The sequence below is a fragment of the Meles meles genome, chromosome 19, assembly GCF_922984935.1.
Source record: "Meles meles chromosome 19, mMelMel3.1 paternal haplotype, whole genome shotgun sequence".
In the NCBI taxonomy this organism is placed as follows: Eukaryota; Metazoa; Chordata; class Mammalia; order Carnivora; family Mustelidae; genus Meles; species Meles meles.
This window is the reverse complement of record NC_060084.1, coordinates 46,455,869-46,471,658: the sequence shown is the minus strand read 5'-3', so window position 1 is coordinate 46,471,658 and position 15,790 is coordinate 46,455,869. Positions and strand designations below refer to the sequence as shown.

The 15,790-nt window shown below is 45.4% G+C and overlaps 1 protein-coding gene across 2 annotated transcripts; it reads left to right on the top strand.

Moving 5' to 3' along the window:
• The first annotated feature begins 704 nt into the window (after positions 1 to 704).
• Positions 705 to 10,880, top strand: LOC123930906 (cytochrome P450 2B11-like). Of its 2 annotated transcripts, XM_045987393.1 has the most exons (8): positions 705 to 1,023; positions 1,092 to 1,241; positions 1,857 to 2,017; positions 2,412 to 2,588; positions 3,609 to 3,750; positions 4,689 to 4,876; positions 7,455 to 7,596; positions 10,370 to 10,880. In XM_045987393.1, the coding sequence occupies exons 2-8, from the start codon at positions 1,151 to 1,153 to the stop codon at positions 10,570 to 10,572; spliced, it is 1,104 nt and encodes a 367-aa protein (XP_045843349.1). In that variant the 5' UTR covers positions 705 to 1,023; positions 1,092 to 1,150; the 3' UTR covers positions 10,573 to 10,880. The 2 variants fall into 2 exon arrangements, with proteins under 2 accessions (XP_045843349.1, XP_045843350.1); XM_045987394.1 differs by lacking the exon at positions 705 to 1,023 and having other exon boundaries at positions 1,120 to 1,241; positions 1,931 to 2,017.
• The last annotated feature ends 4,910 nt before the right edge of the window (positions 10,881 to 15,790 follow it).

The window sequence follows — 15,790 nt, the reverse complement described above, 5'->3', positions numbered from 1 at the left end:
TCAGTGTCCTCATTGGCCTCTTGCTACTCTGGGGTTACCCAAACTCCCGGGGATGCCTCCCTCCAGGACCTTGGCCTCTGCCCTTCCTGGGGAACATTTTGCAAATAGACCACCAGGGCTTTCTCAAGACCTTCCAGTCGGTGAGTTGGGGAGGGGGAAGGAGGAGGATAAGCAGGAGATGGCTGGACAGGTAAGAGATCACAAGCAGCAAGGCAGTTGGGGTTCTAACTGTGGTTGGGACTTCTCAGGCCAGCTTGGGGATTATCTTCGTCCAGCCTCAATCTGCCATCTGGCCCAATATGTCCACGAGAGAAGCTTCTGGAATTCCTATAAGAAGGAATACAGGGAAGGTAGACTGGAGGGAGAAATTATGATGGTAGACGTGAAGCTTTGAGCTGTGTCCTGCAGGGTTTGGAAGGGAGAGTTACTAGAGCTTACATATGAGGAGTCACTGTCATTAAAAAAAAAAAAAAGATTTTATTTATTTCTTTGAGAAAGAGAACAGGGGCCAGGAGAGAGGCAGAGGGAGCGGGGTGGGGGCGGGGGGAAGCAGACTCCCTGCTGAGCAGGGAGCCCGATGCAGGGCTCTATCCCAAATGAGCCACCCAGGCGCCCTGAGTCTCTGTCATTTTTAAAATTTGAAGCTGGGAGAGTTCTTGGAAAAGCTGAGTTGAGAACATTTGGGGCAAGGGTGTATGAAGGAGGCTTGGAAGAGGCCGCAGAGTTCGGGTTTCCCTTCTTCCTTGATAGGGATTAATGGGGACTGGTGGTGGTGGTTAGGCTAGACTGGAGGGTGTGACCCAGGTGTAAGGATGGAGACTCTTGGGTGAGAGAGTGAGAGCTGGACCCCGCCTCCACAGCTGCAGAAGAAATACGGGGATGTCTTCACAGTCTACCTGGGACCTCGGCCTGTTGTCATCCTGTATGGGTACAAGGCAGTGAAGGAGGCTCTGGTGGATCAAGCTGAGACTTTCTCTGGCCGAGGACACATCGCCATCATTGATCCCTTCTTCAAGGGGAGAGGTGAGTGGGGCACAGGGGTGGGGGCCTCATGTGTCCTCCCAAACTTCCCTCCATGCCCCCCCAATCAGGTTTGGTCTTTGTCAATGGAAAGTCCTGGAAGGTCCTTCGGCAGTTCTCCCAGCTCACCATGAGAAAGTTCGGGATGGGGAAGCAGAGCATTGAGAAGCAAATCCAGGAGGAGGCTCAGCATCTGGTAGAGGAGCTCCAGAAATCCCGGAGTGAGCCCAGGGGCAGGGGCAGGGGGTGGATGGGCAGGCAGGGGGTGGGTGAGATGAGGACGAAATGACCCAGACATAGAGACAGACAGATGCAGAGACAAGTTCAAGGAAAGAGAGAAGGAGACAGACAGAAAGAGAAAGAGAATGAAGAAAACAGGGACAGAGAGAGGAAAAGTCAGAGAAAGCAGACAGAGAAGCAAGTTAGAGGGAAAACCCAGGATGCTGACAAAGATCGATCCAGAAGCAGAAACTGTAAGGAAAGGGCATAGAAAGAAAAGGGTAAAGGGGAAAATAGAGTCAGGGGGAGAGGGCCAAGAAGAAGGGCATGGAAAGAGAGGACAGAGAAGAAGGGGCTGAGTCTCAAACAAAGAGTCAGAGATAAGACCAGAGAAAGACGAAGGTGCACCAGGAGATTCAGATGCAGACAGAGCCCAAGAAAACCATGAGACAAAAGCCTGAGATGTCCAGGAAAAAACCATAAGAGACCCAGCAAAGGCAGGCTGGCCAAGAGAAAGAGAAAGAGACCAACCAACCAAGCTGAGATGGCACCAGCCAGGTCAGAGCCTCCCAGAAGCACCCTGTAGGGCCCTGCCATGACAGAACTCCTGTTCACAGTGGCCTATCTGGATCCCACCTTCTTCTTTCACTCCGCCATGGCTAACATCATCTGTACTATCATCTTTGGCCAGCGCTTCAATAACCAGGACCCCGAATTCCTACGGTTGCTACATTTAATGAATGATATCTCCGATCTTTCCAGCTCTTTCTATGGCCAGGTGAAGCCAAAGGTTCTGGGGGTGAGGGAGGGCAGGAATTGGGATGGGTGGACCCTGGGCAAAAATCAGATGCTTTTTGTCTTAACACTGATGCAAGAAGGCACCAAAAGGTGATGAGTCAGCCTGGAGGTAGGAAATAGATTTTAGGAGAGGGAGGCCTATGAGAGAAGAAATCTCAGTAGAAGTAAGCATGATTGGGCCAGGGTGCACTCGTTCACACACCACTGAGTGTGTACATGTGTGCGTGTTTGCTCAACTTGGAGGCACGCCATTCCCCAAGGCCAGGGGGTGAATTAAGCCCTTTAGTTATTGCTGTGCCATACAGGGCACAGCCTCAACCCTGCAGCACCTGCCCAGAGGGAACAGACTCTGGGACCTCCTTACTTCCCTGCAGATGTTTGAAGTCTTCTCCGGCATCCTGAAATACTTTCCGGGCATCCACAGGGACGTGCACAGCAAAGTCCTAGAAATTGAAGATTTTGTCATTAAGAACATCCAGAGGCACCGGGAAATGCTGGACCCCAGCGCCCCAAAGGACTTCATCGATTCCTTCCTGGTCTGCATGGACAAGGCAAGGACCAAGCTGGATGAGGGGTGGGTGGGAAAGAGAGCGATGGGCACACTACTGATATCGAGCTAATATGTTTGGGTATGATGTATGTGATGTTTAAATGTTGAAATACTTCCCTGTGAATTGGTAAGAAAGCCACTAGTCCACCCTCCCTTCCCATCTCCCAGTCCTTCCTCAGCTTTCCCAGACTCTCCTGGAACGGTGGTCTGAGGTAGCAACTAAAAGACCTAGCGACCACCGGCCCCACACAGGGGGTCTTTAAGGCCCTTCTCCACCTCTCACATTCTAGATAGGCAGAGGCTTATGTCTGCTCTGATTGCTCAGAGGCCAATTTCTGTTCTGATCGGTCAGAGGCCGGTGTCTGTTCTGATTGGTCTGGCAAGTGCGTAGCTGGTTATTAAGTATATTCAGTATCACCCCTGGATAGACAACTGCAAGGAGAGAGAGACACCCAAAGAAAGGATAGCAAAAACCAAAAAATATTAATCCCTAACATGTATGGAGTACTTACAAACATAATATCAAAACAACCCCAGGGGTGCCTGGGTGGCTCAGTGGTTTAAGCCTCTGCCTTCGGCTCAGGTCATGATCTCAGGGTCCTAGGATCGAGCCCCGCATTGGGCTCTCTGCTCAGTGGGGAGCCTGCTTCCTCTTCTCTCTCTGCCTGCCTCTCTGCCTACTTGTGATCTCTGTCTGTCAAATAAATAAATAAAATATTAAAAAAAAAAAAACACAACCCCAGATGACGAACTAAGGCACAGAGAGGTTAAGCTCCTTACCCAAAGACTCCTAACTAGTGAATGGTAGGACTTTAGTTTAAACATAGGCAGTTTGGGTCCAAAGCCCACCCCTTTGCTCCATTGTTGGCCTCGAATAGAGAAAAAAGGAAATACCAAAAAGAAAAAAGAAAGAAAGAAGAAACTGGCACAGAGTAACATGGAGGTGGGTAGGAAGAAAAGACCTAGAAGCTGAGAATCTTTGCAAGGGGAGATGTTAAGGATTGTCTGTCGCTATCCCCAGGAGCGCTCTGATCCTGAGAGCGAGTTTCACTTTCATAACCTTGTCTACACGGTCATCTCGCTGTTTCTCGCCGGCACAGAGAGCTCCAGCAACACTCTCTTGCATGGATTTGTACTCCTTCTTAAGAACCCTGATGTTGTAGGTGAGCTGGGCATTGGTGGTCGGGGGCCAGCAAGAGCTGAGGGTCTTGCAGCCATACTGGAAGGTGGTCGTGTGATGGGTGCAGACAGACCACTTGGGTCAGCAAAGATCCACCCCTGAAGGGATTAGTAGCTTATTATAAAGTTTTGCTGAGAACAAAGCACTTGGGAGTTGACAGGGTAATTTACAGTTTAAAAATGTTTTCCATTCAGTGAAGCCCCTGTGGCTTGAAAGGTACTTCTATAAAGTACATAAGGTGAGTTGTAAAATGCTTCCTGGTTTAGGAGGGGTGCTCCAATCACACGGAGTATCATTCACACAGCATTTTGCAGTCTACAAAACCACATGGTTCTTGACAGAACGTTTTGAGGTTAACAAAGAACTTGACACTTTGAAGTATATTGCTGATTTATAGCTAATTAGAAAGGCCCTCATTCAGTTCTCATGCCGACAGTCTGCAAATCAGACTTGGAGAAACTCTTATCTAATCAAATTCCCTTATTTTACAGGTAATCAATTTGGTGGACAGAGTGGGAAAGTGGTTTATTCAAGATCACATAGCAAGTCACTGGGACAAAATGATATGACACCAGTCCCAGCCATACCCATTATTAGTTAAAAAAAAAGAAAAGAAAAAGATAGCCTTAAGTGTTGAGTGAGTTTCCACCCACCCATCATTACTCAACTGATCCCCACTCATAACTAGAGTGGAAACATCAGACAAGACTTCTCCACAATGAAGCCACTGACTTTCATTCATTGAAAAGTCAATGAACGTTCCTTTCATTGAGAAGGAACAATAACCCAACATCTTAGCAAAGAGTTCACAAGACACCCCTTCTCCCCAGTCTGCAGGTCATCTTCTGTGTGACTTTGTTGAGCCCACTATTACTGACATTCATTGATGTTACCCCCTCCTTCCATCCTTACCATTTTTAGAGAAAGTCCAGGAGGAGATTGACAGAGTGATTGGCTCACACCATCTCCCAGCCCTTGAAGATCGGGCAAGAATGCCTTACACAAACGCCGTCATCCATGAAATTCAGAGATTCGGTGATGTCCTCCCCCTTGGTGTTCCACACTGTGTCATCAAGGACACTCACTTCCAGGGATATCATCTCCCTAAGGTGAGACCACAGAATTTTGGTGTAGTCTTATGGTTCATGTCTCTGGTCAATGGATCACAATGAGAATTATTATTTCCAGATTTCTATGGGAAGGAGACAGATTTTGGAATGTAGAAAAGTCTTCTCCCTTCTGTCCTTTTTTTTTTTAAACCTTTATTAGATGTTGGATACACTGGGGGAAAACAATATACTTACTGAAGTATGTATTACAATAGAGCTGGGTTTTTTTTTTTAAGCATTTTGTCATCTCCCCTACCTTCCTCTTTCATGAGAAGACATTCAAAGCTTTGTTTCTCTTTCTATAATTTCTTTAAGTTTATATGAACATGCACTCCATATATACACAGAATAGATGAGCTTATATTTTTTAAAGGGTTTATTTATTTATTTGAGAGAGAAAGAGAGAGAAAAAGCACATGGGGGGAGAGTCAGAGAGAGAGAGAGTCTTCTTTTTTAAAGATTTTATTTATTTATTTGAAAAAGAGAGAGAGAGATCACAAGTAGGCAGAGAGAGAGGGGGAAGCAGGCTCCTGCTGAGAAGAGAACCCAATGTTGGGCTAGATCCCAGGACCCTGAGATCATGACCTGAGCCAAAGGCAGAGGCTTAACCCACTGAGCCACCCAGGCACCCCAAGAGAGAGAGTCTTAAGCAGACTCTAGGCTGAAAACAGAACCTGACACGGGGCTCGATCTCACTATCCTGAGATCACAATCTGAGGAGAAACCAAGAGTCAGACGATTAACTGTGCCACCCAGGTGCCCCGATTCAGTTCATATTTTATCTATCACTTTGAAATTTGTGTGTCCAGTGTGCATGTCTCCTTCCCCTCATGTCTTCATGTGCAAATCATTACAATGTGCAACTTTTCTTTTATTGTGTGTTTGTGTGTGTGTGTCTTTCTTTTCATAATGTAACAATAGTATGCTGTTAGTATATTTTCAAGTCAATACCTATGGTTCTAACTCATTTTTTCTGTGGTTGCACAGATTCCCAAGCACAGATATACCTAAGGATAATGTTCACAACAACTAATCACCTAGTGGGCACTAACCCATGAGACTTAGGCATACCTCCTTTTAGTGCATGTTGTTTTATTGCAATTTGCAGATATTGCTTTTTTAGAGATTGAAAGTTATGGCAACTCTCCATTGAGCATGTCTTTTGGTGCCATTTTCCCACCAGCATTTGCTCACCTCATGTCTCTGTGTCGTATTTTGGTAATTTTCAAATATTTCAGATTTTTTCATTATTATTATATTTTTTATGGTGATCTGTGATTGGTGGTTTTCTGAGATGGAATCTACTCTTGGAGAACATGTTGTTAAGATTATTGAAATGACAACAAAGGATTTAGAATATCACATATTCTCATACTCATGTGCTTATATGATAAAGTAGTGGTAGGATTTGAGAGGACTGATTCCAATTTTGAAAGAAGTTCTACTGTGGGTAAAATGCTATCCAACAGCATCACATGCTACAGAGAAATTCTTTGTAAAAGGAAGAGTCAATCAATGAGGTAAACTTCATTGTTGTCTTATTTTAAGAAATTGCCCACAACCAGAGGCACGTATCTGGCTTAGTCAGTAGAGCATGTGACTTTTGATCTCAGGGTCATGAGTTCAAGCCCCAGCTGGGCATAGAGCTTACTTTTTTTTAAATTTTTTTTAAAGATTTTATTTATTTATTTGACAGATGGAAATCACAGAGAAGCAGGCAGAGAGAGAGAGGAGAAAGCAGGCTCCCTGCTGAGCAGAGAGCCCAATGCGGGGCTCGATCCCAGGACCTGGGATCATGACCTGAGCCAAAGGCAGAGGCTTTAACCCACTGAGCCACCCAGGCGCCCCTAGAGCTTACTTTAATAAAAAGAAAATAGAAGAAAGGGAGGAAGGAAGGAAGGAAGGAAGAAACAAGGGAATAAAGAAAGAAATTACCACAGTCTCTCCAGCCATCAACAACCACCCCCCTGATCTGTCGGCAGCCATCAACACTGGGTGAGACCCTTCTCAGCAAGACAATGACTTGCTGAAAACTCAAATGATGGTTAACATTTTTTAGCAATAAAGTATTTTGAAATTAATTGTAATTATTAAACTCTTTTCCAGACATAATGCTATTGCATGCCTAATGGAGTATAACATAGTATAAACATAACTTCTATATGCACTGGTTAATCAAGAAATTCATTTGATCCACTTTTTGGATTACCCACGTAATGCTGTGGTCTGGAACCACAGCTGCAATATCTCTGAGATGTGCCTGTAGATCCTGGTTTTTGTTGAGTTGGTTCCTTGGAGGCTTCTGCTGAGCCAAATGTGAAACTTTCAGTCGATGGATTATGGAGAAGTCCAAAAGGTCTTGGAGGAAGAGGAGATGGGGTAGTTGGTGGGGATACCTAGAAGGCTTGGGGCACAACTATTAACCAAATGGGGCAAAGTTACTCAAAATATCAGCCACCAACTATAGAACCATACAAAGGATGAAGCTATTGTTAATCAATTGTGGATATACCATCATTGATTCAGCCGCTCCTTGTTCATGCCCATTTGGTTCCTCTTGGCTTTGACACCCTCTTAGGACACCACTGTGTATCCCATCTTGAGCTCCGTCCTCCATGACCCATGCCACTTTGAGAAGCCAGAAACGTTCTACCCTGGCCACTTTCTGGATGCGGAGGGCAACTTCAGGACGCAGGAGACCTTTATCCCATTCTCCCTAGGTAAGCTGAGACGTTCCCCACATTTTGAGAACTCCTGCTCACCACTTCCCCTTTGTGTGACTTCCTCCCTTTGTCCAACCCCAAACACACAGTGAAGATTTTTGAAAAAGATGAGGATTCAGAAGAAAAGGAAAAGCAAGAAATCTGCAGAGATATAGATGGTGTGGGAGAAGGGAAAGAGGGGGTATAACAGGGAAGACAGAGACTAAGTCAATGATGGAGATGAAGTAAAAGACAAAGACACACACATGCTTGCACATTCTTACACAAAGAACAGACAAATGAGGGATCCATTATTGAGCGTCTGCCATGTGCCAAGAATTGAGGAAGGCATTTGAGCTTTTCTTTCAAAATAAAAAGAACTTGATTGTTCTTTTTTAAGATTTTATTTCTTTATTTGACAGACAGAGATCACAAGTAGGCAGAGAGAGGAAGGAAAGCAGGCTCCCTGCTGAGCAGAGAGCCTAATGCGGGGTTTGATCCCAGGACCCTGGGATCATGACCTGAGTCGAAGGCAGAGGCTTAAACCACTGAGCCACACAGGTGCCCCAAGATCTTTATTGTTTATTTCTAATTTTTATACAAACAAGGAGGTAATAAAATTGAAAGTAAAAATCACCTGTAATTCACTGTCAAAATCAGGCTTTAAAAAAATTGAATAGGCTTTATTAACTAATACATGAATTGGGAAGCATCTCATCTAGCAAGTAGAGAGGAGCTCCAAAACCCAGACCTGTTAATATCACAGAGGATGTCCTTCCATATTTCCTGTTAAACATATGCACACACACAAAGGTAGGTGATAGGTAGACAGATAGATAATAGGTAGGTAGATAAAAGGAAGGTAAGATGAAAAAGAGAACATGGGGATGCCTGGGTGGCTCAGTCGGTTAAGCCACTGCCTTTGGCTCAGGTCATGATTCCAGGGTCCTGGGATCAAGTCCTGCATCCAGCTCCTTGCTTGGCAGGGAGCCTGCTTCTCTCTCCGCTTCTGTCTGCTTGTGCGCTCTCTCTCTGATAAATAAATAAAATCTTAAAAAAAAAAGAAAAGAAAAGAAAAAGAGAACAGTAGGGAAGGGAGAAGAGGAAAAGGAATTGATTTACTTCTTATTTGCCAGTTGTTGAAATCCAAGCCCCAGACTAGAATGAGGCCCCAGGGGGACCTAGACAAAAAATATAAAGAATATTCACTGACTGTGATAGTCGTACAAGTGCCTTCATTCACCTATCAGTTAATTCAATTTTTAGCCACTGACTTGAAATTTATCATAGGCTAACACTTTAAATCTCCTTGGGTCTATTCCTGGCTTACTTATACTGACCCATATCCACACTGGTTCACGGATGTGTCTTTTCTAGCTATACCATACTATTTGAATTATTATACCTGTATAATAAGTTCCATTATTTTACAGGGTCTAACTCCCTCCGTTACCCTTCTTTCCCACACAGTTACATGGTCCTTGTAACACATTTTGTTTTTCTTCCACGTACTCTTTAGAACTTTTTTTCAAATTCTCAAAAAATCCCACTGGAATTTTATTGGGATTAACTTAAATTTGCAGATTCATCTGGACAGCTTTGACAACTTGAGAAATTTGAGATATCCCAGACAAAATTAGAGCGTGTGTCCACTGAACCAACTCTTGTATGATTTGGTGGCATCTCAGGCTTTTGTTTTCTTAATTAAGTTTTGCATATTTCTTGCTAAATTTATTTCTAAGACACTCGGGAGGAGATAGTGGCTCTTGTTCACAGAGCCTCTTTGTCTCCCTCAGCTCAGGCTTCCATAACAAACTGACATAGACTAGCTATGTTCTAGAAAATTTGCTGCAGATGGGATCCCACCCAGGCTCCAACTGGACGGGACACTTCTGTGGTGGTTGACCCCGGCTTGCAGGGAGAAAGGAGGCAGGGGTGATTTTCTGAATGTTTATCAAGCATGATGGGGCCCACCAACCAATTGAAACTGTCACTGGTTGGGGTGTGGGGATTAGGTCTGGAAGGCTCATGCCGTTAGTGCTGATTGTGGGTAGGTCTGGGGGCTTGGAGGAGACCAAGGTGACCAGAAGAGTGGGACACTTAGAAGGTTAAAGCAGGTGCTGCAAATTGAGGGTTCAGAGTAGTTCCATATTTTATTTTTTGTAAAGATTTTATTTATTTATTTGACAGAGAGATCATGAGTAGGCAGAGAGACAGGCAGAGAGAGAGGGGGAAGCAGGCTCCCTGCTGAGCAGAGAGCCTGATGGGGTCTCAATCCCAGGACCCTGAGATCATGACCTGAGCCAAAGGCAGACCCAGGCGACCCCAGAGAAGTTCTATATTTTAATTGCCTGTTAAGTAGTGGGGCCCGCCTCCTACGTATGGTCCAGACCCAGGACCTCAGAGGCTTCATTTCCCCTCTACTTCTCTCTTATGATTCCTCATACCCAGGGCATGCTTGCAAGATTTGTTCCACTATTTGCACATTTTCTCAAAACATCGGCTGAGCTGAGAATATACTTAACCAGAGATAACACAGAGAGAGAACTCTTAACAGGCAAAGACTGGGGACCAAGAGAGACAGAGGAGGACACAGTAGAGGACAGGCTGAGAAGAGGTGAGACCAGATAGAAAGAGGCATGCAGGCATACGCTGGTGTTGCCAAGAACAGAAGTACTTCATATGTAAATCTATGTAAATGAGCATGCAAATGTCCCAGGAGAGTGGGGGTGGGGCAGCTGAGTGCTCCTGAGGGCTCCCCCAATGACACATGTCCCCCTCACACCCTCAGGAAGACGCTTCTGCCTGGGTGAGAACCTGGACCGCTCGGAGCTCTTCCTGTTCTTGACCTCTGTGCTGCAGAACTTCAACTTGAGATCTCCCAAGGCCCTGGAAGATATTGATATCACTCCCCGGAGGAACGGGCTGGGAAAAATGCCCCCTGAGTTCCAGCTCTGCTTCCTACCCCGCCAGGGAGTGGCACCAAGGTTGTAGATCCCCTTGGAGCTCTTCCATCTAGCCCCTGCCTCTGCCCACAGGCAGTCTGTGGAGGAGTCCTGACTCCTTCCTGCTCACTCTCCCCTGGAGAAAATCGCTTCTGTAGTCTTCTTTGTCAGCCTGGTGTCTTCACCCTTCATCCTAGATGGCCTGCCCTGTTGATGGAGGGTAAAACCTTGGCCTTCAGGGCCAAGAAATACCTTCAGTAGTTTGGTGTCATCACCATCCATTGTGCAGTTGGGGAAACTGAGGCCCACACCTATACCCAACCACCCCCAACCCTCCTGTTCTTTCCCTGAGTTGAAAAGGCCACTGTGGCCCTCAGGGCCAAGAAATACCTTCAGTAGTTTGGTGTCATCACCATCCATTGTGCAGTTGGGGAAACTGAGGCCCACACCTATACCCAACCATCCCCAACCCTCCTGTTCTTTCCCTGAGTTGAAAAGGCCACTGTGGCCCTCAGCCTCTGGGCTGCATACTCTAAAAGACCTCCCCTATTTCTCTGCTCTTATCCACCAAAACCAACCAGATCAAAATAAAGTTCTGCTCTTTCTGGACCCAACAACTATCTTGCTACCATGCTTTTTTTTTTTCCTTTTCTTTTTCTTCCTTTTTTTTTTTTTGAGCTAAAACTCACATAACAAAATTAAACACTCACCATCTTAAAGTATACAATTCAATGGCATTTCGTACAATCACAGTATCATGCAATCATTGTCTCTGTCCAGCATCCAATCATGTTCATCACCCCAAAAGGAAACACTGTACTTTTGAGGGCTGAATAATATTCTGCTGGATGGAAATACCACGTTTGGTTTATCCCCCCCATCAGGTAATTGGCACATGGCTTGTTGACACTTTTTGGCTCTGTGAACAGTGCCACTGTGGACAGCTGTGTGCAGGGTGGCCTTGTGTTTGTTTTACTCTCCATTGGGAATGGAAGGCAGGTGTTCTTCCATTTCTGCCTTTGGACCTGAGGCCCTGGAAGGATGGGGCCAGAATTCCCCTCCCAAATGCTCCTCCCAAGTGGTATTGAAGATTCCATGAGACAGTATGGCCAGAGTGGCTAGAACAGGGCTTGGCACCAAGCGAATAGCCCTGAAGTGTCTGACAAGTAAATAAATCCTCTAGGAGGTGACGTCATTGGCCTGAAGGCAGAGCCTGACCTACCAGAGTCCAGTGACTCTCCAGGCTGAGCTCTTGACACTGGGGTGCTGTGGAGAGGGGGTACCTGTCCCATCAGCCCTGTGCTTCGGTTTCCCTCCTGTCCCATGCTGAGGGGCCATTCAAAGCATGTCTGGAGTAAGGCTGTTGCATGGAGAAGCATGGGAGGGGTAGCTAGGTCCTATGCCTAAGAGGATGGATGTGGGGATAGGGGGTCCCAGTCAGCCAGAGTAACGCCCCTTCCCTGTCCCATCTTCTCTGCCTCAACCCCAGACACGTGCTTTGTCCCAGTGCTCAGGAGAAGGGAGGCAGGATTCTGCGGTGGGTGGAGGGCTTACTGCATCTCTGATTATGGTCTTTGGACAGTCTGGGCTACAACTTCACAGCTAAGGGATGGGTCATGTTTGAGGTCACGTGTGGAGCTAACCAGTGTTTCTTCCCTTCCCTAATGGGGCCATGAACAGTAAGACTCAGGTTCAGCTGGGGCAGGTGGCCAGAAGGAAAGCTGTGGAAGCTGTCCTCTAATTTTAGAAGGAAAACGGGGCACTGGTCTTTTCTTCCAAGGGCTCTGGTCGGTGGCTGATCTGTGTGGGATGGAGGTTGTTCAAGAGCCGTTGATGGACCAGCCCAGGCATCCTCCAGTAGGGGTGAGATTGGGTTGCTGGCACTAGTCTCATGGGGAATCAGTGAGTGGAAGGTGGAACAGAGAGAGCCAGGTAGAAACTACTGCCTTTTAGGATCTTGCCTTGGAAGTCTGGTATGCATTCCACAGGCCAAGGCAGCTACAAATTCCACCCAGATTCCAGAGGAGGAGAAAGAGATGCCATTGGATAACCAACAAATCACATACTTAACAAAGCAGGTGACCATCAACAAACGCGCACCTATTTACAAATTACTACTTAGGGTGCCCAGGACCTTACACTGTGTCAGACACTTTGCCTCTTGCCAGTAATTTATTTTAAATTATGTATCAGTCTATTTATCTTTCCAAAATGTAAAGTGTTTTGCAGTTGAAGAGCACTTTATAAGTACAGAGGTATTTGGTGTGGACAGATCATTTTGCATTTAAAAATATTGTTTGCCTTTAGCAAAACTCTTTGAGGCAGAGTGTTCTGTAGTATACAGAACTTCTTATTTACAGAACATTCCATAGTTTTTAAGTAGTTTGACATTTACAAAGCACTTTACCACTTACAAAGATTCCAAATGGCACATGAGATAGAGTATTTGTAAACACTGCATGTGGTCTATACAGCATTTTGTAACATAAAAATTTTTCTGTTTACAAAAGATCTTAGCAGAGTGGCAGGGTGCATTGTAATAAAGTGATTTTTTTCCACTTGACAAAGTGCATATTTATTCATTCCTTTGTAGCATTCACAGAGAAGTTGTCATTCACAAAAGGCTTTATTTCTACCTATTGTACAAGTCAAACTAGAACAGCACTTGATCAAGGTTTAAAAATAAAGCCCTTGGGGGGCAGTTAACGAATCCTCCAGGTTTGATCTGATGTTGGGATGCTAAGATGGGGATTAGGCAGCAAACCAGGGAGACGTCTCTGTCCAATGGGAACTGACATCAAGTCAGGAAGAAAATAAAAAAACAAAATCATAGCAGACAGTGATGAGCCCTATGAAGAGAGCTCAGAACTGATGAAGATAGGAAATGAATAGGAAGAGGTGGGGAGCTAATTTAGAGCAACAGTGTTCAGTCATAGAACACTGCAAAAGACCTCCCCCACCAACCAGCTATTTATAAGGTGTTTTCCTGCTTACAAAGCACTTTTTTAAAAATTTGTTTATTTACAGCATAACAGTGTTCATTGTTTTGGCATCACACCCAGTGCTCCATGCAGTACGTGCCCTCCCTATTACCCACCACCTGGTTTCTCAACACCCCCCCCCGCCCCTTCAAAACCCTCTGGTTGTTTTTCAGAGTCCATAGTCTCTCATGGTTCATCTCCCCTTCCAGTTTCCCTCAACTCCCTCTCCTCTCCATCTCCCCATGTCCTCCATGTTCTTTGTTATGCTCCACAAATAAGTGAGACCATATGATACTTGACTCTCTCTGCTTGACTTATTTCGCTCAGCATAATCTCTTCCAGTCCCGTCCATGTTGCTACAAAAGTTGGGTATTCATCCTTTCTGATGGAGGCATAATACTCCATTGTGTATATGGACCACATCTTCCTTATCCATTCATCCGTTGAAGGGCATCTTGGTTCTTTCCACAGTTTGGTGACCGTAGCCATTGCTGCAATAAACATTGGGGTACAGATGGCCCTTCTTTTCACTACATCTGTATCTTTGGGATAAATACCCAGCAGTGCAATTGCAGGGTCATAGGGAAGCTCTATTCTTAATTTCTTCAGGAATCTCCACACTGTTCTCCAAAGTGGCTGCACTAACTTGCATTCCCACCAACAGTGTAAGAGGGTTCCCCTTTCTCCACATCCTCTCCAACACATGTTGTTTCCTGTCTTGCTAATTTTGGCCATTCTAACTGGTGTCAGGTGGTTTTAATCTCAATGTGGTTTTAATTTTACAAAGCACTTTTGAAGTCACCATCACACTTGATTCTTCAGATAGCTTTGGGAGATGAGTAAATATTATGAGTAAATTATGTAAAAATTATGAGAAACATCATAAACTATTTTTTTACTTATTTTTTTAGAGAGGGCGAAGGGAAGGGCAGAGAGAGAAGGAGAGAGAGAATCTTAAACGGGCTTCATTCTGGACATGGGGCTCAGTCCCACGACCCTGAGATCATAACCTGAGCCAAAATCAAGAGTTGGACGCTTAACCAATTGAGCCACCCAGGTGTCCCATAGTTGCATTTATTTTCTTTTTAAGATTGTATTTATTTAAGGCAAGATTTTATTTCTTTAGGACCCCCCTTGGGACCCCTCCCTCCTTGGGATCTTTGTATGATCACTTTGTTGTCACTCAAAAAACCTTGCTTTGTTGCTGCCCACCAAAAAATATATAGATATAGATATATATTTATTTACTTATTTGAGAGGGAGAGAGCACGAACACAAGCAGGGGGAGTGGTAGGCAGAGGGAGAAGCAGAATCCCCGCTGAGCAAGGAGCCCGATGTGGGCTAGATCCCAGAATCCTGGGATCATGAACCTGAGCCAAAGGCAGATGCATAACCAACTGAGCCACCCAGGAGCCCCTGGAAATTGGGTTTAGGTAAGGTCTTGTGGGTGGAGCCCCCAGGGTGAGATTAGAGCACTTATAAGAAGGGGAAGTAGAATGCCTTGGTGGCTCAGCCAGTTAAGTGTCCAACTCTTGGTTTTGGCTTCAGGTCATGATCTCAGGGTTGTGAGACTGAGCCCCATGTCAGGCTCTGAGCTCAGTGCAGAGTCTACTTAAAGATTCTCCCTCTCCCTCTGTCTCTCCTCCCCGTGTGAGCCCCCCTCTCTCTAAAATATATAAATAAAATCTTTTTTAAAAAAGAAGAAGAAGAAGAGGAAGAGACAGCAGGCACCATGTACCCTCTCCCCACTATCGGACAATAGTGGAAGAAGGCAATGTCTGTAAGCCAGAAGCTGCTCACTGAGAAAAGAATCCGCCAGCATGGATCTTGATCTGGGACTTCCTATCCTCCAGAACTGTGATAAATAAATGTGTTTAACCCACACAGTCTGTGGTGTTTTTTTGTTATGGCAGGCAGAGCTGACTACAACGTGTACCAGGCTCACACCTACTCTGATAAAACAGGCTATACCCTTGAGGTTTGACTGCACCCAACGGCTGGCTTGTTTGCATGGCCATGGTCAAGGTTCCACCTGTATCCTAGCTACCCAGTTTACCTAGTCTCCACTGTTTCATACTTACTATGGCTTTACAGTTTACATGGCTCAAGTTATGAGAACAGAACAACACAGAAGGGACCCCTTAGCAAGCTGACCTAAGCTCACCTGAATGCACTTGGACCATCACAGTCCAGGCCAAGGAAACTGGAGTCATGTGAAGTCTTAGAAGCTCCTGAAACGGTACCAGCTCTCAGACTTTCCGTCCAGATTCCTCGCATGGTTCCCTC